General features: G+C 43.0%; 1 protein-coding gene across 1 annotated transcript in view; it reads left to right on the top strand.

The window, feature by feature from the left end:
- The window catches only part of SH3YL1 (SH3 and SYLF domain containing 1), a 273258-nt gene that overhangs the window by 174495 nt on the left and 71457 nt on the right, over positions 1–27306 (top strand). The window contains exon 9 of the mRNA XM_077488694.1: positions 9834–9890. Coding sequence (XP_077344820.1) covers positions 9834–9890 — 57 coding nt within the window. The remainder of the gene's footprint in view (positions 1–9833; positions 9891–27306) is intronic.

Here is a 27306-nt window from a genome sequence, read left to right as displayed (position 1 = left end):
ATTTAGTGCATCAGGGAGTGATTTACAGGTTCCTGTATCCGAAAGAGCGAACCTGTTTTACGGTGTAAAAACCAAACGGGGTCACATAACCCATTTTTGGACCTAAGATCTCTGAACCAGTATCTACTAATCCAATCCTTTTGAATGGAGTCTGTCCCCTGAATTGTAGCCTCGCTCCAGATGGAAGACTTTTTAGCCTCCATCGATATAAAAGACGCGTATTTACACATGCCTATCTTTCAGCCTCATCAGAGGTTCCTGCGATTTGCAGCAAAGGAACATCATTTTCTATTTGTGGCTATACCATTCGGGCTTGCTATAGCTCCCCAGGTGTTCACAAAGGTTCTAGCACCAGTACTGGGTCTTTTAGGGGCCCAAGGGATCCCGGTGCTTGGGTATCTGGGTGACTTCCTGCTCAGAGATCACTCATTACAGGCTCTAGAACAGAGCATAACATGCACAGTGCAGTATTTGAAAAGCTTAGGCAGAAATACCAAAAAGTCAGCTTTGAAACCAGCTCAAGGTCCAAAGTATTTAGGTCTGATCCTAGATACGGTCCAAGCAAGAATATTCTTGCCACCTGCAAGGATCTTTGCTCTGAAGAATCAGGTGTGTCAGATAAGGGGCACCAGACAACCCTCCATTCGGCTCTCTATGAGTCCTCTAGGGAGGATGGTATCATCCTTCGAGGCGGTGCCCTATGCCCAGTTCCATTCCAGGCCTCTACAACAAGACATCTTGCTGGCTTGGAACAGAAGAGCACAAGCCTTGGATTATCCAATGTTCTCTTCTTTAATCGTACATCATGGGACACAGAGCCATAGTAATTACTATGTGGGTTATAGTTCAGGTTTAGGTGCTGGACTCTGGCACACCCTAAACCAGAAGTTGCCTCCCTATATAACCCCTCCCACTACTGGGAGTATCTCAGTTTTTTCGCCAGTGTCTAAGGTATTGGTCACGAGTGAAGATGTGCTGTGCTGAGCTCCACTGGAGCAATCCTTGCTAAGGCTAGCTATACATCCGGATCCATTCAAAGTGTCTTTTAGGCCGAATTGAATGGTACCCGGTCCTTGTGTCCGAAGAAACAAGGTTTTGCCTGTAAACGCTTCTTTTTTTAGAGAGCTGGATCCTGGGATCCAGTACTTTTGGTATTAAGGCCATAAAGTTTTACTGGCAGAGGTGCTACTACAGGTCCAGGATTGTGGGTTTCCCAGAGGATTCCCAGCTCCTGAATGTTTGTTAATGGAACCCACTGTGAAGGGTAAAGATTGGGTCTGTTGGTTTTTTAACACAGAAAACCCTGCAGCGGGAAATGTATGGAGCACATACCTTCTCATGCTTCCTCAAGAGATCATGTTGTGTCCGGAGCAGCAGGCTTCTTTTTATCTCCAGCCAGCAGCAGACCTCCGGTAAGTTTAGGGGGGTTCTCTTCACCAGACACCCCCACCTGTGCTGTATTCTCCCCCTCTTCATGAGGAAGAGCATCATCAAAAAAAAAAAAAAACAATCAGCATGCCGCTCAACTTGGCGGCTTCCAGGCTCTCTCCTCGCCATTTTTTTCCCCTCACATGACAATCCTGTAGGATCTGAGGCTCACGCGGGAAAGTTATTATTATTTTTTTTTTTTAAAAGAAAGGAGGAGGGGGTCAAAGGAGATGGAGGGGCGGAGCTTAGCCCAGCGTTGGCGTTCCCCAATGTCCAGCGCAGGAATGTGTTTTTTAAATCACCAATATTACTGCTGCAGGCTGGCGGTGGGACACAAGCGTAGAGGGGCATGAAAGAGGTTTGGTGACACAAGCATTCCTTTTGACACATTTACTATTGCGTCAGCTCAAGCAATGGATGCAATTTCTTCTGGTAGTACCTCTGCTTTGTGCATCAGACTATGGTCAGGGTTGAAACACCCCCAAAAAATGAGCTAAAAGGGTCTCCCTCAAGCTCTGCAAAGCCTACTCTACAAATGGCATCCTCCCCTGAGAGGGGGTGGCTGGTCAGAGTGAGATGAAGTGTGCCAGTAAGTGTTTGCAACTGTTTTCAAAACTGCAGCCCCTGTTCATTTTAATAAAGATCTCTTTTACCTCAGCCTTGGTAGGTTTAAAAAAAAAAAGTTTAGCGACTTTTATCGCATCCCAGTGTGGTCAAGATGTGACAGGTTCTCTTCCATTTTCCTAGGATCCCCAAACTGAGGAACTAGGGGCAGGAGAAGACGAATTCCCTGAGGCCGCGTACACACGGGCGGACTGTTCGCCCAACTTTGTCCGTCCAACAGTTTCGGCAAACAGTCCGCTCAAAATTAGCATGGACGGACATGGCCACACACGACGAACGAACAGTTTGCTGAAACCGTGCGCGATGACGTGAATGGCACGTACGACGGGACGCAAAATACGACGTCCTATACACTGCATTATAGCTTTCGGCGTGAAAATCCTTTCTGAGCATGCGCGCAACTTTGTTTGACGAACAAGCCTACACACGAGCGGGCTGTTCGCTGAAACAAGGTTTCAGCGGACAGTTTTTCGGAAATTCCGAAAAACCTTGTCCGTCCAACTGTCCGCTGAAACTGTCCGCTGAAAGCCCACACACGAGCGGACTGTCCGCCCAAACACTGTTCAGCGGACAAAGTTGGGCGAACAGTCCGCCCGTGTGTACGCGGCCTCAGGGGACCATGGTGAGGCTGATAACTCCTCTTCTGAGGTGTCAAATGCAGCAGAGTCAGCTTTCAAAATCTGTAAGATTGATGGTACAATTTCTTGCTGAATGATCCACTCCACATTTATGTACCCTTAACTGAGTGTTTGGGTTCACTAAAGCCTTCTCAAGCTGTGAAAGCCTTTTCCTGTCCATTCATTATTGGAAAAGCTTTTTTGTATCTGGAGGATCACCCAGATAAGCATTATTTTCCTTTCTAAATGTTTTCACACTTTATCCTATGGTAAAGAAAATTTGCTAAGTAGGGTATACCGGCAAATAACACTACTATATCCTTTGTGAACAAGTTTGACTTGTCCGTCAGACAATACTCAAATACTTAGGGATCCAACGGATAAAAGGTTGTAATTCCTATTTTAAAAAAACACTTTTTTTCTGGCAGATTGAGTGTCTCGGCCTGCGCTGACAGTAATTGGTTAATGTTGAGAGACCAGTTTAACCACTTAACAACTGGCCCATAGCTGAATGACGGCTACAGGGCGATGGCTTAACTGTGGGAGGCCGTCGTATGATGTCCTCCCAGAATTCCGCTCTCACGCGCCCCCTGGGGTGCGCACTCGAGAGCATCCGTGACCGCTGGTTCCACGGGACCCGGCGCATCACGGATCATGGTAAACGCCCACTCATTGCGGCCGTTTACCACGTGATCGCTCCGTCAAATGATGGAGCGATCACTTGTAAACAAACCGGCATCATGTTATGACGCTGGTTCCTCCCTTCCTTCTCTGTACCGATCGGTACAGTGAGAGGGGAGAGATCGGTGTCAGCAGTGCTGTGGGCGGGATCTGCAGTGCCCACATCGCTGCTCACCGACAATTAACCCAGCAATTCCCTGCCAATACTCTGCAATACTCTGAAATGCCCTGCCAATACTCTGCAATACCCTGCCAATACTCTGCAATACCCTGCCAATACTCTGCAATTTCCTGCCGATACTCTGCAATTCCCTGCCGATACTCTGCAATGCCCTGCCAATACTCTGCAATACCCAGCAATGCCCTACAAATACTCTGCAATACCCAGCAATGCCCTGCGAATACTCTGCAATACCCAGCAATGCCCTGCCAATACTCTGCAATACCCAGCAATACTCTGCAATAGCCTGCAATACCCTGCCAATACTCTGCCATAAACTGCCATTATCCCTGGATCGGCAGATTCAGGTTAGCCAGTTAGTCGGGACTCTCTTCTCTGGTGGCTGAGCTCTCTGGCCCTTCGGTCCGGGGAAATTGTTCCTACCTCTTCATTGGACAGTGATCACAACGGATGCCAGACTGACTGGCTGGGGTGGAGTACTGGAAGTACAATCGACCCAGGGTCTCTGCTTGAGGGAGGAATCCCAGTTGCCGATCAATGAACTTTGAGCAATCAGGCTATGCCTCTCCACATGGTCGATGAGACTACAAGGGCGTCCGATCAGGATCCAGTGAGACAACGCCACTTCGGTGGCATATGTCAACCATCAAGGAGGAGCAAGAAGCTTGGCTGCAGCACGGGAGGTCGCTCACATCCTTCGGTGGGCAGAGCGGCACGTACTAGCCCTGTCGGCCATATACATCTCGGGAGTACAAAACTGGCAGGTGGACTATTTAAGTCGCCAGATGCTGGACCCAGGAGAGTGGTCACTGCATCAGAAGGTGTTCAGGCTTCTTTGCCTGTGGTGGGGCACACCAGATGTGGATCTCCTGGCCTCTTGGTTCAGTCAAAAGGTGCGGAGGTTCATGTCCAGGACAAGAGATCCCTGGGCGGACATGTCAGGTGCGTTGGTGGCTCCATGGGAGCAGTACCAGCAGATTTACGCCTTTCCTACACTAAAACTGTTACCACATCTGCTCCGCAGAGTGGAGGCCGAGGAGATTCCAATGATACTGACTGCCGACCTAGTACGCCTGGTAGCGGACGCTTCTTGGTGGTTACTGATGCGAGAAGACCTCCTCTCACAAGGCGGGATTCTCCATCCTGCTTTACCGTCTCTGGCTTTAATGATATGGCTGTTGAAAGCCAGGTGCTAAGGAGCCGATGTCTGTCTGACTCAGTGATTTCCACTATGTTGAGGGCATGAAAATCTTCTTCTCTGAAGATTTACCATCGTACGTGGAAGGCTTATATATCCATGTGTGAGGAGAGTGGTGTCCGCGCACCTATTCTGTTTCCAGGATCCTGCTGTTCCTACAGCAAGGAGTGGACCAGAAACTGGCCTTAAGTATCATCAAGGGACAGATATCAGCCTTGGCTGTCTTTTTCTAATGACCCCTGGCATCTTACTCTCTAGTGAGGACCTTTGTACAAGGGGTCCGGCATGTAGTTCCCCCCCGCGCGTCCACCCTTACCTCCATGAGATCTGAACTTTGTGTTATCGGCGCTTCAGAAACCACCTTTTGAGAACATCAGGGGAATATCTCTTTGTTAACACTCTCTCAGAAAGTGGTCTTTCTAGTGGCCATTACATGGGCCAGGAGGGTTTCGGAACTGGTGGCTTTGTCTTGCAAGTTGCCCTATCTAGTTATCCACAAGGATAAGGTGGTGTTGTGTCCGCAACCTTCTTTTCTACCGAAGGTGGTTTCGGCTTTTCACCTCAATGAAGACATTGTGTTACCATCTCTGTGTCCTAAACTGACACATTCCCTGGACGTGCTCCCGGCTCTAAGGGTATACCTGTCTGCCACAGCTCCCTCCCGGAAGTCAGATTATCTGTTTGTTTCGGTAGCTGGTCTGAAAAAAGGACTGGCGGTCTCATTGTCCATCATTTCCAGGTGGATCAGACAGATCATGGCCCAGACTTACGCCTTGAAGGGTCAGGTGCCCCCCTTTACTGTCACGGCCCATTCCACCAGTGCAATTGGGACCAGTTGAGCTTTCCGACACCAAGCGCCAGTCACAAAGGTGTGTAAGGTGGCGACTTGGTCGTCCATTCACACTTTTACAAAGTTCTACAAAGTTGATGTAAGCGCATATTCTGATGCCTGCTTTGGCTGCAAAGTTATGTAGGCAGCCGCAAGTTCTGATGTGGTTGAATCAGATGGTGACTCCCCCGTTAGGGAGCTCCTCTGGTTGTGGGTGAAGTTATGTTGATGTTCCCACCCCTCGTTATGACACTGCTTGGGGACGTCCCTACGGTCAAGATTACTGGAGCTGTGTCCGTCAATGAACGAAAGAGAAAATAGTATTTTTGTACTCACCATAAAATCCTTTTCTCTGAAGTTCATCGATGGACACAGCACCCTCCCCTCCTATTGGTTTACGTTATTCTGCTTCTTGACGTACTGAGCTGGAGGAAGCAGGCTGAGGGGTTATTACCAGAGGGACCGCCCCCTGGGCGGAACTGTACAGTTCCGTTTCACATGTTTTAAATTTTCTGCCTAGTCCTCTCCTGAAGGTGGCGTAATAACCCTACGGTCAAGGTTACTGGCGTTGTGTCCGCCAATGAACGTCAGAGAAAAGGATTTTACGGTGAGTACAAAAATCCTATTTTTGTACATCACGGGACACAGGAGTCCCGTCCCTCTTTCTAGTATACACATGTATTGCTTTGCTACAAAACTGAGATACTCCCATATGGGAGGGGTTATATAGGGAGGCAACTTCCTGTTTAGGGTGTGCCAGCATCCAGCACCTGAAGCTGGACTATAAACCACATAGTAATTACTATGGCCCTGTGTCCCACGATGTACTTCAAAAGAAAAGGATTTTACAGGTAAGCTGTTATAAAAATCCTATTATCTCCTCGGGCATGCTTAAGCCTAAACAGGTGGTTCCAGGATCAGAACCTGCAAAGGGGAAGATTCTTCCTTCCTACCGATAACTTGGAGAGTACTGACTACAGATGCCAATCTCTCATGCTGGGGAGTAACCCTAGAGGGGCTCACAGCTCAAGGGAAATGGTCAGGGACAGAACAAATCCTGCCCATCAATGTCCTGGAATTAGGGGCAGTATGACTGGCCCTACGGTCATGAACGGTGGTGCTTCAGGGCTGCCCTATCAGGGTTCAGTCTGACAATGCCACTGCAGAGACCTATATAAACCACCAAGGTGGTACCAGGAGTCGTTCAGCTCTGAAGGAGGTGAACCACATACTAGCCTGGGCAGAGGGACATTTGCCAATTTTATCGAGTCCATATCTCAGGAGTAAAGAACTGGAAGGTAGATTATCTCAGCCGCCAGCAGATCTGCCTGGGGAAATGGTCCCTACACCCAGGGGTTTTCCAGGAAATTTGCCAACGTTGGGGTTGGCCAGAGGTCAACCTACTGGCATACAGGTTCAACACGCTACACCAGTTTGTGTCCCAAACAAGCGATCCTCTGGCAAACGGAGCAGATGCTCTGGTAGTTCCATGGAGCCAGTACTCTCTGGTTTATGCTTTCCCTCCAATCGCTCTCATTCCACATTTGTTGCGCAACATTCAGAGAGAGGGGGTTCCAGTCATTCTGGTGGCACCAGCCTGGCCCAGAAGCCCCTGGTTCCCGGAGACTGTAAAACTAACAATAGACGGGCCATTGGCACTTCCACGCTACCCCGATCTACTGTCTCAAAGTCCTATATTCCACCCCAATTTACGGTCTCTGTATTTGATGGCATGGCTGTTGAAGCCAGGGTGTTAAAGGATCGTGACATCTCGGGACCAGTGGTGTCTACCCTAGTGAATGCTAGAAATGCTGTCACTAGGAAGATCTATCACAAGGTTTGTAATATTTATTGGTGTGAAGCCAAAAAATGGCATCCTCTGAAATATGTGATTGGGAGATTTCTCTCTTTTCTACAGTCAGCTGTAGAAATCAAATTGGCTTTGAGTACAATCTGAGGTCAAGTTTCAGCCCTATCAGTATTCTTCCAAAGGCCTTTAGCCTCCCATTCACTGATCCAAACCTTTATGAAGGGGGCAACTTGCTTGCTTCCCCCATTAGGTCACCTATGTGTCCTTGGGACTTGAACTTGGTGCTGTCTATGTTACAAAAACAGCCATTTGAACCTATCAAGGAAATTCCATTAGACTTGCTGTCACGCAAGCTAGCCTTCCTGATGGCTATCACCTCGGCTAGAAGGGTGTCTGACTTGGCGGCCCTTTCATGCAGGGAACCGTACTTGATCTTTCACCACGACAGAGTCATGTTATGAACTGTTCCATTCTTTTTGCCAAAAGTGGTGTCGGCCTTTCATTTAAATCAGGACATTATTTTGGCTTCTTTTTTCTCTCAGCCTCGTTCGGCGGAAGAGAGACGACTGCTCTCCTTGAAAGTTGTGTGGGCAGTGAAGGTTTATTTGTCTAGATCTGCTTTTTGTTTTATCAAAAGGACCCAAGAAAGGGCAGGCAGCTTCCAAAGCTTCCATTGCCAATTCGGTCCTTCAATTGGTCATTCAGGCCTACGGTCTGAAACGTAAAGCTCCTTCCTTTAGGGTGAGAGCTCATTCTACCAGGGGTGTAGGAACCTCCTGGGCTTTTCGCCATCAGATATCTGTGGCTCAGATTTGTGAGGCTGCTACCTGGTCTTCAGTGCATACGTTCACAAGATTTTATCAAGTGGATGTTCGAGCATCCGAGGATCTGTCTTTCGGCTGCAGTGTACTGCAGGCAGCCGTATTAGTTCTGTTGGCTATTGTTTGGCAGAGTGTCTCCCTCCCCTCAAGGCTATTGCTCTGGGACATCCCATCAGGTAATGAATATTAGCTTGGCTCTGTGTCCCATGATGTATAAAAAAGAAAATAGGATTTTTTGTCGTACTTACCTGTAAAATCCTTTTCTTTGAGTACATCATGGAACACAGAGATCCCTCCCCTCTTTTTTGAGAAGTTGGCGCTTGCTACAAAACTGAAGTGCTTCCTGTATGGGAGGGGTTATATAGGGGATCACTTTCTGTCTAAAGACCTTTGGTTTACCAGTGTTCATTAACCTGGAAATGAAGTATATCCCAGCAGGTAATGGATATTAGCCTGACCCTTTGTCCCATGATGTACTCAAAGAAAAGGATTTTACAGGTAAGTATGATGAAAAAATCCTATTTTGTTTGTTTATTGCTATCATCAACATCCAAAGCGATAGCATGGACAGTGACACCTTCTCTTTACTGAGATGTCTGGGATCTCTCCTCTGCCCTTAAAAACATCTGATCAATCAAAGATTGGTGTGGTAAGATGCTTTCACAAGCCAGTAACCGCTTGTGTACATCTGAGCAAAGCTAAAAGTTACAAAATCCCCATTGCTTCTGGTTTCTTAGACCATAGAAATGATCAGAGAACTTCCGGTCCTTGGTCATCACTAGGTAGAACAGGAGAGCCTGGAAACGCACCAGAAGCAGGTGAGGGAGTAGCTCTTCCACCACATGTAAAAGTGATCCAGTGTTTTTTGCCTCTTGGATCACTTTTACATTGTAAAGCATCTCCAGCTGAAAAAAATGATACAGGGGTCATGACTGCAGCTGCAGCCATGGTCCCGGTATAACTACTTTAACCCAAGGATGTACAAGCACATCTTACGGGTAGGAAATAGTTAATAGTCCACCTCCAATTTTGACCTACTGTAGCCGAAAGGCTTGTTTTTGAAGCCGGGGTCCTTTTGTTCAGGGGAAACCTCTAGCAACTTTGTGATCTGAATGAAAAGCAGATCCTCTGAAATTCAATTGTATGGAATTCAACGGAACAATATGGAATGGAAATCAGTTTTGCAGCTGGAAACAATGTTCAAAACATCAGTACCAAGCTTTCTGGAGCTCACATTTAAAAACTTAGGTAATTTCAAAATGAAAATAACCAATTAAGTAAATTTTCTGGTTATATTGTCTTGGCCTTGCTTTAAAAATATAAATGGAGCCACTACGTAGTACAGATGCTTTAATGCAAGCATTTATATTTATTTTATGGGTGAATGGGTTATATTTGGGTGAGATTTTAGGCTATCGTAGGGTAGTATTTATGTATATGTCAGTTAGTGAGTCAGTCAGTGTCCGTATTTATGTCAGTGACAACTATCTATGTCATATTCTTTTCCCTTTTCTTTTTAGCACTTGTAGATTATTTTTTAAAATTTGTGTTAATCTAATAAATACAGCACGTTACCTCCTGTTAAGTATTTTGTTAATTTATTTTTATTCACGATTTTCAACTTATTATGTTTCTTTTTTTCAGCTATGAGGCCTAAGCAGAGAAGCTATCCTGACCTCTCCAGTTATAACATGAATGAACGTGAGTACATATATTCTGAATCAAGCTGGGCTTAGTGTTTCTTTATCTCTACAGTACTAGAAACATTGTCTGAAACATAGATATATCAATGAATATTATGCATGCCATCAAGACTACAAACTAGCTAATGGTTCATTTTTTGTTCTATTATTTTGTGTTACCCTGCTAAAAATAAAGAAGGAGGTTGCTGTTTGCTGTAACAATGGCATCGCTAAATAAAGCTTTGGACCCAATTATTGGGAGATCCATGGTGTGCTGGGGACATTCCCCATTCTGATTGCCTCACGGTTTCAGCCAGTGGTCAGTTCAGCACCCACTTAGACATACAACCACTTTCACAGGAACATGTGCATTGGGAAGAGTGTGTTGGAACTTGCTAAATAAAGACTTTCACCTTGCAGTATGTATTCCTGTATGGCTATTTACAGCAAGTTCAAGACATACTTTGAAGCATTGAAGTGTTTAATTTGCACGTCACCTTCAAAAAGAATACATTTAAGAGCAATTGAAACCAATATGTAAAATCAATGTTAACTCCTCCTCCAGAACTTTTAGAAAGGCCATGGACCCATTGCTGGGTAGCTGTCTTTTCTGTAGAATAGGAGGGTTTGTTTGAACCAGGACTCGGGTAATTTATTTTTTTTAAATCGGATCTATGTATAACTACACTGTAGAAGAGCAAAGCAAACGTTGTGAATCTCCAGCTTGTTGAATTTCAGTGCATTCCCAAAGCAAGAAGGGAACTAGCCATCACAGGGTTACGGTATTCTACTCAAGCGATGTCAGGATTAAAAGAAGGAGTTGCTCCTTGAAGCAGAGCTCTAATTAAATATACTGCATGTCACAGTATAATTTTTCTAAAGAAGAAAATGGTACATTTTGCTAGCAAAAATAGCCCTTGAGCTTCATTTAAAGTGGTTCTAAACCACAGACATGAAATCTTAACAAAGAACATATTTCTATAGTGTTTATTTGCCTCTCACCAAAGCACTAAGTGTCATTTCTCTCTGCGGTCTAGTTCCTCTGTAATCTGTAATTTGAGACTCTTCTGATAAGTTTTCCTGACACCAAGAGCTAAGAAGGTGACAGGGGAGGGAGCTCCAGCTGATTGACAGCATCACCTTTGTCCCTGTGTGCTGTGTGAATGGGGGCGTTTCCCTTCCATCCAGTCAGTTTACAGAGCTCCTGTACACTCTGTAACTACAGCTCTCTACCCCATGCCTTGTGAGTCTGTGAAAAATCCTTTTATTCTCTGAGTTTTACAAGAATGTACAGGACAAATTGCTGGAAATACACAGGTACAACTTATATAGGAGGATTTGCTTCACCTCTGTGTATCACTAATTGGCTAATCACTTCACCAGTTACACTATAGGTAAGAACTTACAATCACTTTAAGTTACACTTTGTTATGGTCAGCTAAAAAAAGCCTGCTGAGAATCTGGCTCTGCTGTAAGCCAGAGGAATCATTTCTTCCATGTTTCCTCCTACTGTCTGCTCTCATTTAGACTGTGCACTGTCATTTTCTGTCAAATCACAGGATTACAAATAACCCAGAAAGGGTCTGCACTGTGCCCGGCATTAAGACTACACATAGAACTTAATGTCTACTGCATAGGCAGCAGGTTTTGCATAATCCATCATTCCTGGGTCAGTATAACAAATTATTCCAGCCCTCAGGGGAGAAGGAAGATGAAGGTAAATTCTGGGACTTCTCTGATCTCCTTGAAAGGTGATAAATACCTGTATGTTCTAGGCTTACAGATTGCCTGTCATGTGTGCATGAACAAAAAAAAATCTAATGCTAGGTCAGCTTTTAACAGCAACGTAGATAAATGGATGTCTGTTAAGTGTTTCTTCTTTTTCAATTCCTAGATAGTTCTGTAACACCAACCACACTAACTGCATTCAACAAAAATAGAACCATGCTGTCTTGATTATGCCATGTGTGGGGCCTAACAACAAATGCAGGAAGTATTTAATAGCTAGTAAACTTAAAACACAAGTGATTGGAGGCCCTATTAATAAACTTTTATAGCTATTCCATTAAATGTTTACATACCTTGAAATATATTGCTTGCTTTTAACATATGCCATCTCTCTGGATAAGGTTGTTGTATATTACTGGCCAAGGGGAAAATGTCTGTATTGCTGTTCAGTAGAATTATAACACAGGAGGTAAACCTGTGAGAAAACATCTCACATAATGTCTCCAGCTTTAAATATTTATCTCTAGTACTTCACGTGTTTTGTAAATGTTTGCAATTATTTGAGATGGTGCTTTCTATAAACCCTTCTTGGATGTAAATATACTTCTTTTACATTGTTGTATGAAAGGATTTGTTACAGGCTTGGAACATGAAAATAGGATGGATAGTAATATAATATATATCCTCATGAACTACAGTATCTCACAAAATTAAATACATCCCTCACTTCAAAAGTGAAAAGGCCCAAATTGTCAATATTTTGTGTGTCCAACATTATATTTCAGCACTGACTTGACCGTCTTGGGCATGGAGTTCACCAGAGCTTCACAGGTTGCCACTGGAGTCCACTTCCAGTCCTCCATGACGACATCACAGAACTGGTGGATGCTTGAGACCTTGCGCTCCTCCACCTTCTGACCACAGATGCTCAATAGGGTTTAGTTCTGGAAACATGCTTAGGCAGTCCATCACCTTTACCCTCAGCTTCTTTAGCAAGGCAGTGGTCATCTTGGAGGTGTGTTTGGGGTCATTATTATGTTGGAATACTGCCCTGTGGCCCAGTCTCTGAAGTGAGGGGATCATGCTTTCCTTCAGTATGTCACAGTACATGTTGGCATTCATGATTCCCTCAATGAACTGTAGCTTCCCGGTGCCGGAAGAACTCATGAAGCTCCAGACCATAACACTCCCACCACCATGCTTGACTGTAGGCAAGACACACTTGTCTTTGTACTCCTCACCAGATTACTGCCACACATGCTTGACACCATCTGAACCAAATAGGTTTATCTAGGTCTTATCAGACCAAAGGGCATGGTTTCAGTAACCCATGTCCTTAGTCTGCTTGTCTTCAGCAAACTGTTTGTGGGCTTTCCTGTGCATCATCTTTAGAAGAGGCTTCCTTCTGGGATGACAGCCATGCAGACCAATTTGATACAGTGTGCCATGTATGGTCTGAGCACTGACAGGCTGACCCCCCTCCCCTTTAACCTCTACAGCAATGCTGGCAGCACTCATACATGTATTTTCCAAATACAACCTCTGGATATGACACTGATCATGTGCACTCAACTTCTTTGGTCGACCGTGGCGAGGCCTGTTCTTAGTGGAACCTATCCTTTTAAACAGCTGTATGGTCTTGGCCACCATGCTGCAGCTCAATTTTAGGGTCTTGGCAATCTTCTTATAGCCTAGGCCATCTTTATGTAGAGCAAAAATTTTTTTTTTCAGATCCTCAGAAAGTTCATGCCATTAAACTTCCAGTAATCAGTATGAGAGAGTAAGAGTGATAACACCAAATTTAATACACCTGTTCCCCAGTCACACCTGAGACCTTGTAACACTAAGGAGTCACATGACACCAGTGAGACAAAATGGCTAATTGGACCCAATTTGGACATTTTCACTTAGGGGTGTACTCACTTTTTTTTGCCAGCGGTTTAGACATTAATGGCTGTGTGTTGAGTTATTTTGAGGGGACAGCAAATTTACACTGTTATACAAGCTGTACACTCAATACTTTACATTGTAACAAAGTGTAATTTTTGCAGTCTTGTCACATGAAAAGATATAATAAAATATTTACAAAAATGTAAGGGATGTATTCACTTTTGTGAGTTACTGTACATCCCCATGTGTGACTTTATAGTCACATGAGCATCTAAGATGTGATAGGAAGGAAATGCTCAGCATAGAAACTCACTGAAAACTAAGGTTAATCCATCTAATCAAATACTTATGTAAAGAGAATATTTAAAGCATTAGCCGTGCCCCCTCGGTGTAAAAACACTGTGTGTGTAAATTCAATGTCTGTCAGATGCCAGTATAATCACGCATTATCTCTAAAACATCCTATAACTATTGATACCACACTTATCAGGATACTCGTCCTGATGTTGCACGTATTACAAAAGGACAAAACAACACTCCATAGCATAATCCTGTCTGACATTTATTAGTAAAAAGCAATCCCCCGTTAAAAACACACTTACAAACGTTGGGTGTATAACAGCATAAATCTCAATATAGCAACACTTGAATTTCTGCCTTCTATTTGGGTTTGCCTCTCACTGCTTGTTGGTACCAATGTGTTTGTGGTGGCTGTAGGCTCTGGCAGAATGTCATTGTCACTCTAGATCGCCTTATGGTCCCAATATGACACGTTTCGTCATACAACTTTGTCTAACATTTCCAGATTGATGCTGTTATGCACCTAACCTTTGTTTGTATGGCCAACTTTAGCTCCAAGTCATGACTTGGAGCTTTAACAGCACTAATGACTCCCTCAGTTATGACTACCCTATGACACATGGTGGGGTATGCAACTTATTCTGTATTATTTCTCTATCCTGTGGATAAGCGTGAAAGTTCACACACTTTTTACTGCTCCCCTCCTGGCCTAGCCCAAAATGACACAGAGCGAGAGCCCTATTGTTCTGCTTTCCACAACATGCCTCGCGATCTGTCACCCTCTGCATTCACTGGACACAGTGGATGACTGATCAGAGTACCGGCCCGCTGCTGTTACCGTATGATCACTGTGACAAATCACAGCAGATCATATGGCAGTTGTAGACAAGGAATGGCTTTGATTCATGCCATTCATTGTGTACAGTTGTGTTGTTATCTGTTATTAATCATTGTGATCACATGGTACACAGGGCCAATGACAGCCCATCTGTACCATGTGATTAGCTGTGGCCAATCACAGCTACTCATAAGAACAACAACACTCTGAATCTATTTCTTTCAGTAAAAATACACTGCTATAAGCAATAATAGTGTATAAAAAAGAAAAGTTCAGATCACCTTCCCAGAGTAGTACAGTGTTACTATGGTAATACTGTATTGCTCTAGTCATGCCAAATTAATTATGTCCCTGCTCACTGTCACACCAGTTATATGATGACACTGTACTGCACTGATGACCATATGTAAAATGTGAAAAAAAAACTATTTGTTTTTTAAATGTCTTAATTTTACAAAATATTACAACTTCAAAAAATATGCCATGCCTTTTACTAAATACCTTGGACTGTCTACTGTACAAAAGGGGGTAATTCCAGGGTATTTGTACTGTTCTGGCATTTTCAGGCCCCAAGAAATGAGATAGGCCTTCCATACATCAGGATTGATCACATTTCAGATACCATACTTTGTGGACTCTATTACTTTCCTACAGACTAAATAATATACACTGATTTGGGTTATTTTCACCAAAGAAATGTAGCAGGATATATTTTGGCCTAAATTTATGAGGAAAGGTTATTTATGTACAACATTTTATAACAAAAAGAAAGAAAAACTTGTTTTTTGTTCAAAATGTTTGAATATTAGCAAAAAAAAAAAAAAATAAAAATAAAAACTCTAGTGGTGATTAAATAACACCAAAAGAAAGCTCTATTTGTGTGAAAAAAATATATAAAAATTTCACATGGATACAGTGTACGCTCAATTGTCATTCAAAATGTGACAGCACTGAAAGCTGAAAGTTGGCCTAGGCAGGAAAGGGGTAAAAGTGTCTGGTATTAAAGTTGTTAACGTGTCTCTGTGGTGCATTTACATCAGCCACAATACAACCAGGAAAATGGGTTGGGGGCTAAGCATGAGGTTGTGGATTTCAGCACAATTCTAGCAATGTCCCTTGATATTTCATATTTCCTTGTATTGGAAAAAAACATATGCCCATCACATTGAACCTCACTAAATGTATCTTAAGACACAAGCTATTCCAGATGAATGAAAAATACCTTCCTGGCTCTTATTGGCAGTCAGATAAAAGTGTTTCACAGATGAATATTAAATCTCTTTTTAAGTACAAAGGATGCCCTGCTGTGACTTTCAAGTAAATAGCTTTTCACCGACTTTTTACATATGTTGTATTTCTATTTTTATAAGGCAAACCTTTTCATTCCCGATCATCTTAAGGGTGTATAGATTTTGTTGATTTAGTATTTCCTAATACTGCCTAAATTTTTTATAAGGTATTTGCCTATCTCACAAACTTCAGGGCATCCTTTATTATGAGCTTCTGATCAAAATTGAACTGAAAATGCAAGATTGTTTTATGTGTTATGTTTTAAGGCCAAACATTTGACATAGGTAAAATCTCTCTTGTGCCCTATGTCTTTTAATGTAATAAATGTTTTTTAGCATTTGGAGTTGTAGATTGATATTGTATGTTTTTCTTGAATCTCATAGCTACTAAAGTGTATAAACTAACAATAGTGGAAAATTACAGGCAGCATGTGGTGCAGGTATTTGCCTGCTCTAATCTTTATATCACTGTCTGTGAGCATCTCTAGTCTCTGGAAGTCTATGGTGATAGGCTGTACCGACACCATCAGCAGAAAGATTTCAGCCACATGCTATTAACATTGCAGCAGGTTGTGGCTATGATTTTAAGGTAAGTATTCTTTAGGGGCATGGGAAGATGGGTAGCTTTAGGCTAGAGGTAGGAAGGGGCAGGATGGATAAGTGCACTTGCTGTGAAAATATACATATCCTTTTAACCACTTGCTTACTGGGCACTTATACCCCCTTCCTGCCCAGGTAAATTTTCAGTTTTCTGCACTCTCATACTTTCAATGACAATTGCATGGTCATGCAACACTGTACCCATATGAAATTTTGAGTATTTCTTTTGGTAGTATTTAACCACCACTGGGCTTTTTTTTCTTTTTTGCTAAACATAGAGAAAAAGAATGGAAATTTAGAAAAGAAAACAAAGTTTTTCATATTTTGTTTTAACATTTTGCAAACAGGTAATTCTTCTCCTTCACTGATGTCCACTGATGAGGCTGCACTGATGGGCACTGATGAGGCAGCACTGATAGGTGGCACTGACTGGTTGTACTGATTGACATTGAGGTGGCACTGATGGGTGGCACTGATGGACGGCATGGATAGGTGGCACTGATAGGTGGCAATTGATGGGCACTAGTGGGTGGGGACTGATGGGCACTGGTAGACAGGACTGATAGGCAGAACTTATGATGAGGCACTTATTGGCAGCACTAGTGGGCACTGATAGGTGGCACTAGTGGGCACTAGTGGGCACTGATACATGGCACTGGTGTGCAATGATAGGTGGCACTGCTGGGAGCTGTTAGATGGCACCGATTAGCAGCACATGCGGGCTCTAAGGGGACCAATGTCCCTCTATCTAATCCCTCTAACAGAAGTCATGTTTTTTTTCAGCGTGAAGAAGAAAAAAAAACTATAACCAGCATCAGCATCTGTTTATTTCCATGATCAGGTGTCATTGGCTGACAACTGATCACTTGGTAAAGGGTCTGCTGTGATTGGCCCTTTACCCGATCTATGATCAGCCTAGTCTCACGGACTCTGCAATCACAGAGCGCGCCATCTATGGACACCCTCCCCGCAATTTAAGCCCACACTGTAGCCATCTTCCAGTACAGAGGAGAGGGAGGAGAACTGTAGTTACAGCTCTTATACACTGTGTGGGAGCTGATTGGAGGAAAGGGACACCCCCCCCCCCCCCCCACATAGGCAGAGGAGCGAAGGAACATGCAGAGCTGTATTCTGAATAGACAAGCTGCATGCTTATTTCCCTCCCAGACACAAATTTTATCTCAGGAAAATGTTTCAGCGGTGACTCATACTGATGGCAGAAGAATGAAGCACCAGAGAGAAACAACACCTAAGGCCTGTACACATGATTAGAAATTCGGATGGAAAATGCAGCTTTTGAATCGATTGTATGATAATCTGATGGTTAGTACAAAGCTTTCAAGAGCCGATCATGACAGTCCTTCTGAAATTATCCAAACGAACAAACACAAAAAATGTTCTTGTACGATACTAGATTGTAAGAGATTTGTTTTTATCAGTACAGTCTTTGTCTGAAAATACAATACATGACATCATTCCTGAATTTTTATTCTGTCGTAGGGGAATTTTTGTAGCTTCTTCATTTTGGATATGGAGACTAGCATGCAAAAAAAAAAAAAACAGACAGACAATCATTAGTCCGATAATCTCATCTTGTGTAAGAGGCATCAGAGCTTTGGAGAGAGACAAGTAAACACTAGAGATAGATAGATATCTGTGCTTTGTTCAGATTTTTTGACACGGCTTTACAACCACTTTAATGTACACATTAGGGAGTCTATTTTATTAATTTATTCTCACAAGGATCTCACAACTTTTACCCAGGAGTCACACACTTTTACAATCAAATCGAGTTAGACAAATATGTGGGTAAACGTGTGAATCCAGTGTGAAAACATTTATAGAACCATAGGTTTTTGTAAGGGTCTGTAGCAAATGCTATAGCAAAGTCTAGATACACTACATCCACAGCCACCTCTCTGCCAAAGTTTCCTTTTACTTTCTCCAAAGTAAAAAATTCCTAGTCAATAGATCACTTAAATTTAAAACCAGCTGAGCTGACTCACAATCAGTTTCAATTACTTTTACAGCTTGTCACAGCTGCCAAACTATCACCAAAGCGTGGAAATCCACAATTTTGATTGTGGCCGAAGCTAAGTACAGAATGAATAAGGCCCTCATCCATGATAAAATGGAAGCCATAGAAAATAAGATCCACAAATTCAATAAAATATGGCAACCATGGGTTAAGCATTGCTTACACCCAGACTTTGACAACTCTTTATTAATGTCTTGGTAATTGTGTTGGTCTTTTGTCCCACGTAACTATCTCCTGTACTAGAACCGCACTACCGTTCTGGGGAGCTTTCTCCTTCCTGCACCTGTACTTTCCTCTCTCCACCCTCCCGGGTGTGATTGATAGTTTGAGGTCTTTCTCTATCCACCCATTTCCACACTCACCCTCACTACCTCTCCCTTTTTCCTCCTCCTTTCTGATCCTTCCTTCACATTCATGATATTCATACAGATTACTGTCTCTATCATAGATACCGTATGTTCCCATGTTTGAATGCAACCACCTACGTCAGCCTCCTTTGTGCATACTTAAAGTTATAATAATACCAAATCAGTCATCTGACAATCCTGTCCATCATCCTTCCTTTGTATTTGCCTCTCATCTCAGTATTGTTTTGTTTGGCTGCCCATCTGCTCCAGTGTATATTCTTTTTGAGATGGTTTTACTCACTTCAATGTATTTCTATGTCCAATTCTGCTCACCCTACTCCCCTTCCCAGCTGTGGCCACCATGTAGCCTTTTAATCTCTAATGTCAACACAGAGCAGGTGCTCTGGAAGTGTGGAAGAGGATGGGTTGAGCTGCTGAGCAACTTGATTGACTGTATTGCTTCTGCTGTAAACTGTGAAAATGAATAATTCCAAAGTGTCTGCAGCTACAGGTCACATCACTTGAGCCTTCTCCACTGGTAACAGATGATAGGTGAATGGTCGCTAAATAAAATTACCATAATGAATAGGCAAGAGGATATACCCCAATAAGGCAAAGGTTAATTCAGGCAGCATTCAGGCTGAGGGTCTAGCAGGCAGATTTAAACTTGTGTTCCGACACAGACAGAAAGCAGTATTTAAATGTTACTAAACATAAACATTTTTTTTATCTTAATGCATTGTTTGTTTGCATTAAAGGGGATGTAAACCTCTTGTAGTGCACCAGCCCCCCTTGTACTTGCACACGATTGTACCTCCATCGGGGACGAGAACACCCGCTCCAGCTGGTGTCTCGGGTTCTGATTGGATATATTGATAACAGCACAGCCATTGCTTTAAATCAAATCCATTGATGTGGGGGGCAGGGGGGCGGAGCCGAGTACTGCTGTCTGTATCAACTGACTCAGCAGCAGGATGGGGAAAGCACCCACATGTGTGCCCCCAAGTAGAGTGCTTCTCCGACAAGGCACTCGAGAAGTAGAGGAGACAGGAGCGCCGCTGAGGGACCCTAGAAGAGGAGAATCGGTGCCACTCTGTGCAAAACTGCACAGAGGAGGTAAGTATGACATGTCTGTTTTTTTTTTTTTTTTTTTTTTTTTTTTTTAAACAAACGTTTACATATCCTTTAAACGAAATCCTTAAAAACTTTTCAGTGTCCCTGTGCCCCCCCCCCCCCCCTTCCCACTGTGTGAAGGGAAAGAGAGGGAAGAAGAAGAGATCAGCCCTGTGCTCTTGCTGCCGTCAATCAGATGCAGTGAGGAGGAAGTAGGAGGCGGCCGAGGTCCCGTTGTGTAAGCGCGGCTCCATAGACTTACAGGTCGGGAACATGGGGACTAAGCTCTCCCTATAGCGAGAGGCTGACTATGGTAGTCCCTCAAAAGAAGAGGAGGAGCCAAGATCGCAGCTGGGGACCCGAGAAGAGGAGGATCGGGGCCACTCTGTGCAATACCACTGCACAGAGCAGGTAAGTATAACATGTTTGTTATTTTAATTTAAAAAAAGTTTTGACTTTAGTAACACTTTAATTAAAGGCATAACACATGCAAAGACTTAAAGTGGTTCTAAAGTCAGAAGGTTTTTTATCTTAATGCATTCTATGCATTAACGTAAAAAACCTTGTGTGCAGCTCCCCCCTCAGCCCCCCCCCCCATACTTACCTGAGCCCCATCTCGATCCAGTAATGTTGCCTGAGAGTCTCAAATGTCTCCCTTCTTATTGGCTGAGACAGCAACAGGACACCTTGGGCTCCCATTGCTGTCAATCAAACTCAGTGAGCCAATGAGGAGAGAAATGGGGCAGGGCTGAGCCGCAACTCTGTGTCTGAACAGAACAAAAGATTACAGCGCACACATACAAAAATGACATTTAAATACTGCAAGGCTATTTAAAACACCTGAACATATTCAGTAAATAAGCAAAAATATGGGGATCTGGTTACACCATATGGCCATATAGCACTTAAGCCCACTACTGCATCAAAGTACCCCATTATCAGTGGGTCCTACACTATTGATAGAATGAAAGCTTCTGCTTCTCATCCATGGGAGAAATACACTCCTCCTATAACACAGATGGACACTAATTGGAGGTAATGGCGGGGGGATAGGGTGCTCTATCCAAAGGGATTATGGTCTTATAGCTCCACCATCTTTAATGTAATGCATTTTTAGGGCCGGCAGGAGACCCATGAAGAGGAGGATCAGGGCTGCTCTGTGCAAAACCACTGCACAGAGCGGGTAAGTATAACATATTTCTATTTTTAAACATAAAAACCAAGACTTTAATATCACTTTAAGGTAAGTATCAAACAGGTGAATGGCAATAAACAGACAATAAAGATAGGGGTCAAGAGGCACCAGGTAGTAAAACTATGGGAAAGCAACAGAAAGAAAAATCCAAAACTCAGTGAGGGGAAGCTGAAACCCAGACCTGTATAGAGGTTGCAGAAAATGCCACAAAATATGCCATTAATCCTGAAGAGGCGGAAAATTCTGGGACTGCAAAAAAATCAGTGATGTGAGAGCAAAGTTTCAGAACGAGAGACAGAGGTAGGCTAACAGGTAGCACTGAGAAGACCAGGGGGTAATACAGATTGATTTTATAGCATCCAGATTCCTTACAATGTGTTTGGAACAGCTTTCCTTCATAAATCAATGGCAGCTGTCAGTTGTGGTAATATTTCCTGTCATATAATGCTGTATGTAGTACCTTAAAAGACCCTCTGATATTTTTCTAACCATTGAACTTACACATCTGTACTTACTCAGTGAAGACCTCTATCCATTGATGAATATACATTATGTACCATATTTGTCTTGTGCCAGTCCTCTGGTACTATGGCAGTTATTAAAGCATAAAGCGATTAGAATGAATTCAGCAGAGCTGTTTGAAGACTGTAAGACTGAAGATATGTAAGTCATCTGGTGTTTTCATTCACTATTCATTTTTACTATTTATTTTTTTTTGCCACTACTTGTGATACATTTGTATTTGTAACAGTAACGTTGTCATACTGTAAATTATTGTAATCATGTACTCGTGTACAGACAGGTAGAGAACTATGGGGAGCTGTGAATTGGGGTTGATATAAATTAATTGAATGTTTTAGTATAAATCTAGTGGATTAAAAGTCCGAAGACCTGGAACTTTCATGAAACATTATGAAACTTAGGCTGAAATTTATAAAAACCATCCAGCCACATAGGTCTTCACAATGTTTTCTCCAGTCTGTATTTCATTCAGGAGTGCAACCCTCATAATTACACCTCCACCTTTGCCACTTTTAATTATATTATTTTCACTGATCCTACTTCTCTTACATGCTAAAACGTCGCTTGGACATGGATATTTCTGGAATTATTTCTATGAAAATGTTAGTTACATCAGTATAATCATTAAAAAGGATCATGCTTAGGAGAAAATGGCAACCTTTCTTGTAGATGAGGAAATTGACGTAGGGGAAAGTGTACTGATATGGTTGTAACCTATATTTGCTCCAAAACTTAGAAGGTTGCACTTGATCTTCTTTAGTATTAAATAGTAACAACAAAAATAAAAGGTAGTTAATAGAGAAAAAGTCAAGAAAGGAAATGTAATCATGGAGGCAACTCCATGTATGATATACGGTGGTGATGCCGATGACCAAGCAGAATAGTGTACATCTTACGACAGTGATATAACATTGGTTGTTTTGTTTGTTTATTTTATTGTTTTTTTTTTTTTTTTTTTTTATAGTGGCTTAAACAGAAAATTTAGTACGTTTTTCCAGAATCATTGCATGTACTTCCTACTCGTCCTCACTATTTTAGTGAATTAAGCATTAGGCAAGGCAGTAGGCCAACCCCTTGTTCACTTGTAGGTGATTTGGGTCAACAAAGGTCTTATATGCTTAATGACATGCACTTGTAAACCTGACATATAAATATGGCATCTATTTAGAAGTAGTTTTAGTTTTTCCATTTGATGTTGATTTGAAGCCTCCATGTTTGTGTATAGTACACTAGTGAAGTCAATTCCACGACTTTACAAGCCGACTAGAGCTATTAGCTCCGGTTGATAAAGCCCAATAAACCAAAGCCCTATATTCATGGTAGAGTGACACTAAAGACTATTTGTAGGTGAAATATTAATTTCAGGCCTGAAATGTAAAAACATTTTTTGCTGAGAAGTCTACTCTACTTTTAGAGAGAGTTGTTGGTATTTGCAAAGCTTAGTTCCTAAAGCAGCACATGTGAAAGACCTCTGTTAATGCTGTTAGAAAGATTAGCCATGCTGCTGTACCACTCAAGTAAAGTGCTACCACTAAATAAATTGTAGCATTTATATACTGTTTATATACTGTTTATTATGTACTCTGTGTATGTTTGTATATGTATATGTATATATATATATTAGAGCTGCTCAATTCTGCCCAAAATGAGAATCACATTTTTTTTTTTTTTTTTTTGCACGATACTTGCGACGTAAAATCTTTCACATTATCCCAAAAAATGGGCTAACTTTTTACTGGTTAGTTTTTTTGTTTTGTTTTTCAATTCATTCAAGTAATTTTTTTTTTAAATTGCATTTGAAAGAACGCTGCGCAAATACAGTTCGACAGAAAATATTGCAACAACCACCATTTTATTCTCTAGGGTGTCTACTAAAAATATATATATATATAATGTTTGGGGGTACTAAGTAATTTTCTAGCAAACAAAATTATTTTAGCTTGAAACCAAGAAATGTCAGAAAAAGGTTTATTGTTCAAGTGGTTAAACTTTTTGCACTTACACACAAAGTCTATTCCATTGACAAATTGTTACAATGTTTATACTTAAGTTCAACTGATGAAGAATGTTTTGATTCTTGGCAGACTTCCCAGTTTTTCTCTTTTCTTTTGAGGGTTGTGGCTTCAGAAGAGCAGAGAGAATTTTTTGCATAGAAAGAATTGTGAAACACTTTAAGATTGCGATAACGATTCTTGATGATTAATTGTGAAGCTCTAAAATATATATATATATATATATATATATATATATACAGTATCTCACAAAAGTGAGTACACCCCTCACATTTGTGTAAATATGTTATTATATCTTTTCATGTGACAACACTGAAGAAATTATACTTTGCTACAATGTAAAGTAGTGAGTGTACAGCTTGAATAACAGTGTACATTTGCTGACCCCTCAAAATAACTCAACACACAGCCATTAATGTCTAAACCACTGGCAACAAAAGTGAGTACACCCCTAAGTGAAAATGTTTAAATTGGGCCCAAAGTGTCAATATTTTGTGTGGCCGCCATTATTTTCCAGCACTGCCTTAACCCTCTTGAGCATGGAGTTCACCAGAGTTTCACAGGTTGCCACTGGAGTCCTCTTCCACTCCTCCATGATGACATCACAGAGCTGGTGGATGTTTGAGACCTTGCACTCCTCCACCTTCTGTTTGAGGATGCCCCACAGATGGTCAATAGGGTTTAGGTCTGGAGACATGCTTGGCCTGTCCATTACCTTTACCCTCAACTTCTTTAGCAAGGCAGTGGTCGTCTTGGAGGTGTGTTTGGGGTCATCATCATGTTGGAATACTGCCCTGCGGCTCAGTCTCTGAAGTGACAGGGATCATGCTCTGTTTCAGTATGTCACAGTACATGTTGGCATTCATGGTTCCCTCAATGAATTGTAGATCCCCAGTGACGGCAGCACTCATGCAACCCCTGAACATGACATTCCTACCACCATGCTTGACTGTAGGCAAGACATACTTGTCTTTGTACTCCTCACCTGGTTGCCGCCATACACGCTTGACACCAAATAAGTTTATCTTGGTCTCATCAGATCACAGGACATGGTTCCAGTAATCCATGTCCTTAGTCTGCTTGTCTTCAGCAAACTGTTTGCGGGCTTTCTTGTGCATCATCTTTAGAAGAGGCTTCCTTCTGGGATGACGGCCATGCAGACCAATTTGATGCAGTGTGCGGCATATGGTCTGAGCACTGACAAGCTGAATGCCCACCCCTTCAACCTCTGAAGCAATGCTGGCAGCACTCATACGTCTATTTCCCAAAGACAGCCTCTGGATATGGCACTGAGCATGTGTACTCAACTTCTTTGGTCGACCATGGCAAGGCCTGTTCTGAGTGGAACCTGTCCTGTTAAACCGCTATATGGTCTTGGCCACCATGTTGCAGCTCAGTTTCAGGATCTTGGCAATCTTCTTATAGCCTAGGTCATCTTTATGTAGAGCAACAATTCTTTTTTTCCTCAGAGATCTTTGCCATGAGGTGCTATGTTTAACTTCTAGTGACCAGTATGAGAGCGTGAGAGGGATAACACCAAATTTAACATGCCTGGTCCCCATTCACACCAGAGACCTTGTAACACTAACGAGTCACGTGACACCAGGGAGGGAAAATGGCTACTTGGGACCAATTTGGACATTTTTACTTAGGGGTGTACTCAATTTTTTTGCCAGTGGTTTAGACATTAATGGCTGTGCGTTGAGTTATTTTGAGGGGACAGCACATTTACACTGTTATACAAGCTGTACACTCAATACTTTACATTGTAGCAAAGTGTCATTTCTTCAGTGTTGTTACATGAAAAGATATAATAAATTATTGACAAAAATGTGAGGGGTGTACTCACTTTCTTGAGATACTGTAAATGCATGTAAGTGCAATTCTTTCTGTTATTCAATAAATCTTACATATGTCACCACGTGGGGCTCCCTTCTCTCACTTATCTAATGTGAAGAACAACTGATCTTAACCACTTGCCGCCCTCCCTATTACAAATAGACGGCGGCAAAGTGGTTTCATAATCCTAACCGGACGTCATATGACGTGATCAGGATTATGAGCCGCTGCGCGCCCCCGGGGGCGCACATCGCGGCGATCGTTGTTGCAGGGTGTCAGTCTGACACCCGGCAACTACGATCTCGGTAAAGAGTCTCCGACGGAGACTCTTTACCACGTGATCAGCCGTGTCCAATCACGGCTGATCACAGTGTAAATGGGAAGAGCCGGTGATCGGCTTTTCCTCACTCGCGTCTGTCAGACCCGAGTAGAGGAGAGCCGATCGGCTGCTCCTCTGACAGGGGGGGTCTGTGCTGATCGATTATCAGCACAGCCCCCCCGAGGATGCCCACACTGGACCACCAGGGACGCCACCAGACCACCAGGGATGCCCAGCAGAGGTAATCCTCCCTAGACCACCAGGGATGCCAGTCAGGCACAATGGATGCCAATCAGTGCCCATAATGGATGGCAATCAGTGCCCACAATGGGCATCACTGATTGGCATGCATTATTGTTTGGCACTGATTGGCATCCATTAGTACAGTATAACACCTGTGTTGCTAATGAGTGCCCACCTGTGCCGCTAATGAGTGCCCACCTGTGCCGCTAATGAGTGCCCACCTGTGCCGCCTATCAGTGCCCACCTGTGCCGCCTATCGGTGCCCACCCATGCCCTTCTGTGCCGCCTACCAATGCCCATCTGTGCCGCCTACCCATGCCCATCTGTGCCGCCTACCCATGCCCATCTGTGCCGCCCATCCATGCCAATACGTGCCAGCTATCAGTGCCAATTTGTGCCACCTATCAGTGTCCATCCGTGTCGCCCATCCGTGTCGCCCATCAGTGTCGCCTATCAGTGTCGCCTATCAGTGCCGCCTATCAGTGCCGCCTATCAGTGTCCATCAATGCCACCTCATCAGTGCCACTTTATTGGTGCCCATCAGTGCCGCCTTATCAGTGCCCATCAGTGTAGCCCCATCAGTGCCCATCCGTGAAGGAGAAAACGTACTTATTTACAAAGTTTTGAAACTGAAACAAAAAAAAACATTTTTTTTTTCAAAATTTTCGGTATTTTTTTATTTGTAGCACAAAAAATAAAAACCGCAGAGGTGATCAAATACCACCAAAAGAAAGCTCTATTTGTGGGAAAAAAATGATAAAAATTTCATTTGGGTACAGTGTAGCATGACCGCGCAATTGTCATTCAAAGTGCGACAGCGCTGAAAGCTCAAAATTGGTCTGGGCAGGAAGGTGTTTAAGTGCCCTGTATTGAAGTGGTTAAAGAGGAAGTAAACCCTGATGAGTTTACTTCCTCTTTCATTCCCTGCAAAGGCAAAGCATAATGGACTACTATGCATCGCATATTAGCCAATTATGTGTCACTTACCTGACACAGGAGCCAGCGAAGTCACCGATGTCCCATGTAGTCCGGCGCATCCATCCTCTCACTGCTCCGCCGCTGTCATTCGGCGAAGCCGCGATGACGTCACTCCCGCAAATGCGCACGGGAGCTGACACGCGCAGCATTTTTGTTGTTGACGATGCCGCGCTCAGTGCGCCTG

Source organism: Lithobates pipiens, unplaced genomic scaffold (assembly GCF_037356315.1).
Source record: "Lithobates pipiens isolate NorthernLeopardFrog02 unplaced genomic scaffold, aLitPip1_a1.2 Scaffold_18, whole genome shotgun sequence".
Taxonomy (NCBI): Eukaryota; Metazoa; Chordata; class Amphibia; order Anura; family Ranidae; genus Lithobates; species Lithobates pipiens.
This window is presented reverse-complemented; position numbering and strand designations above follow the sequence as displayed.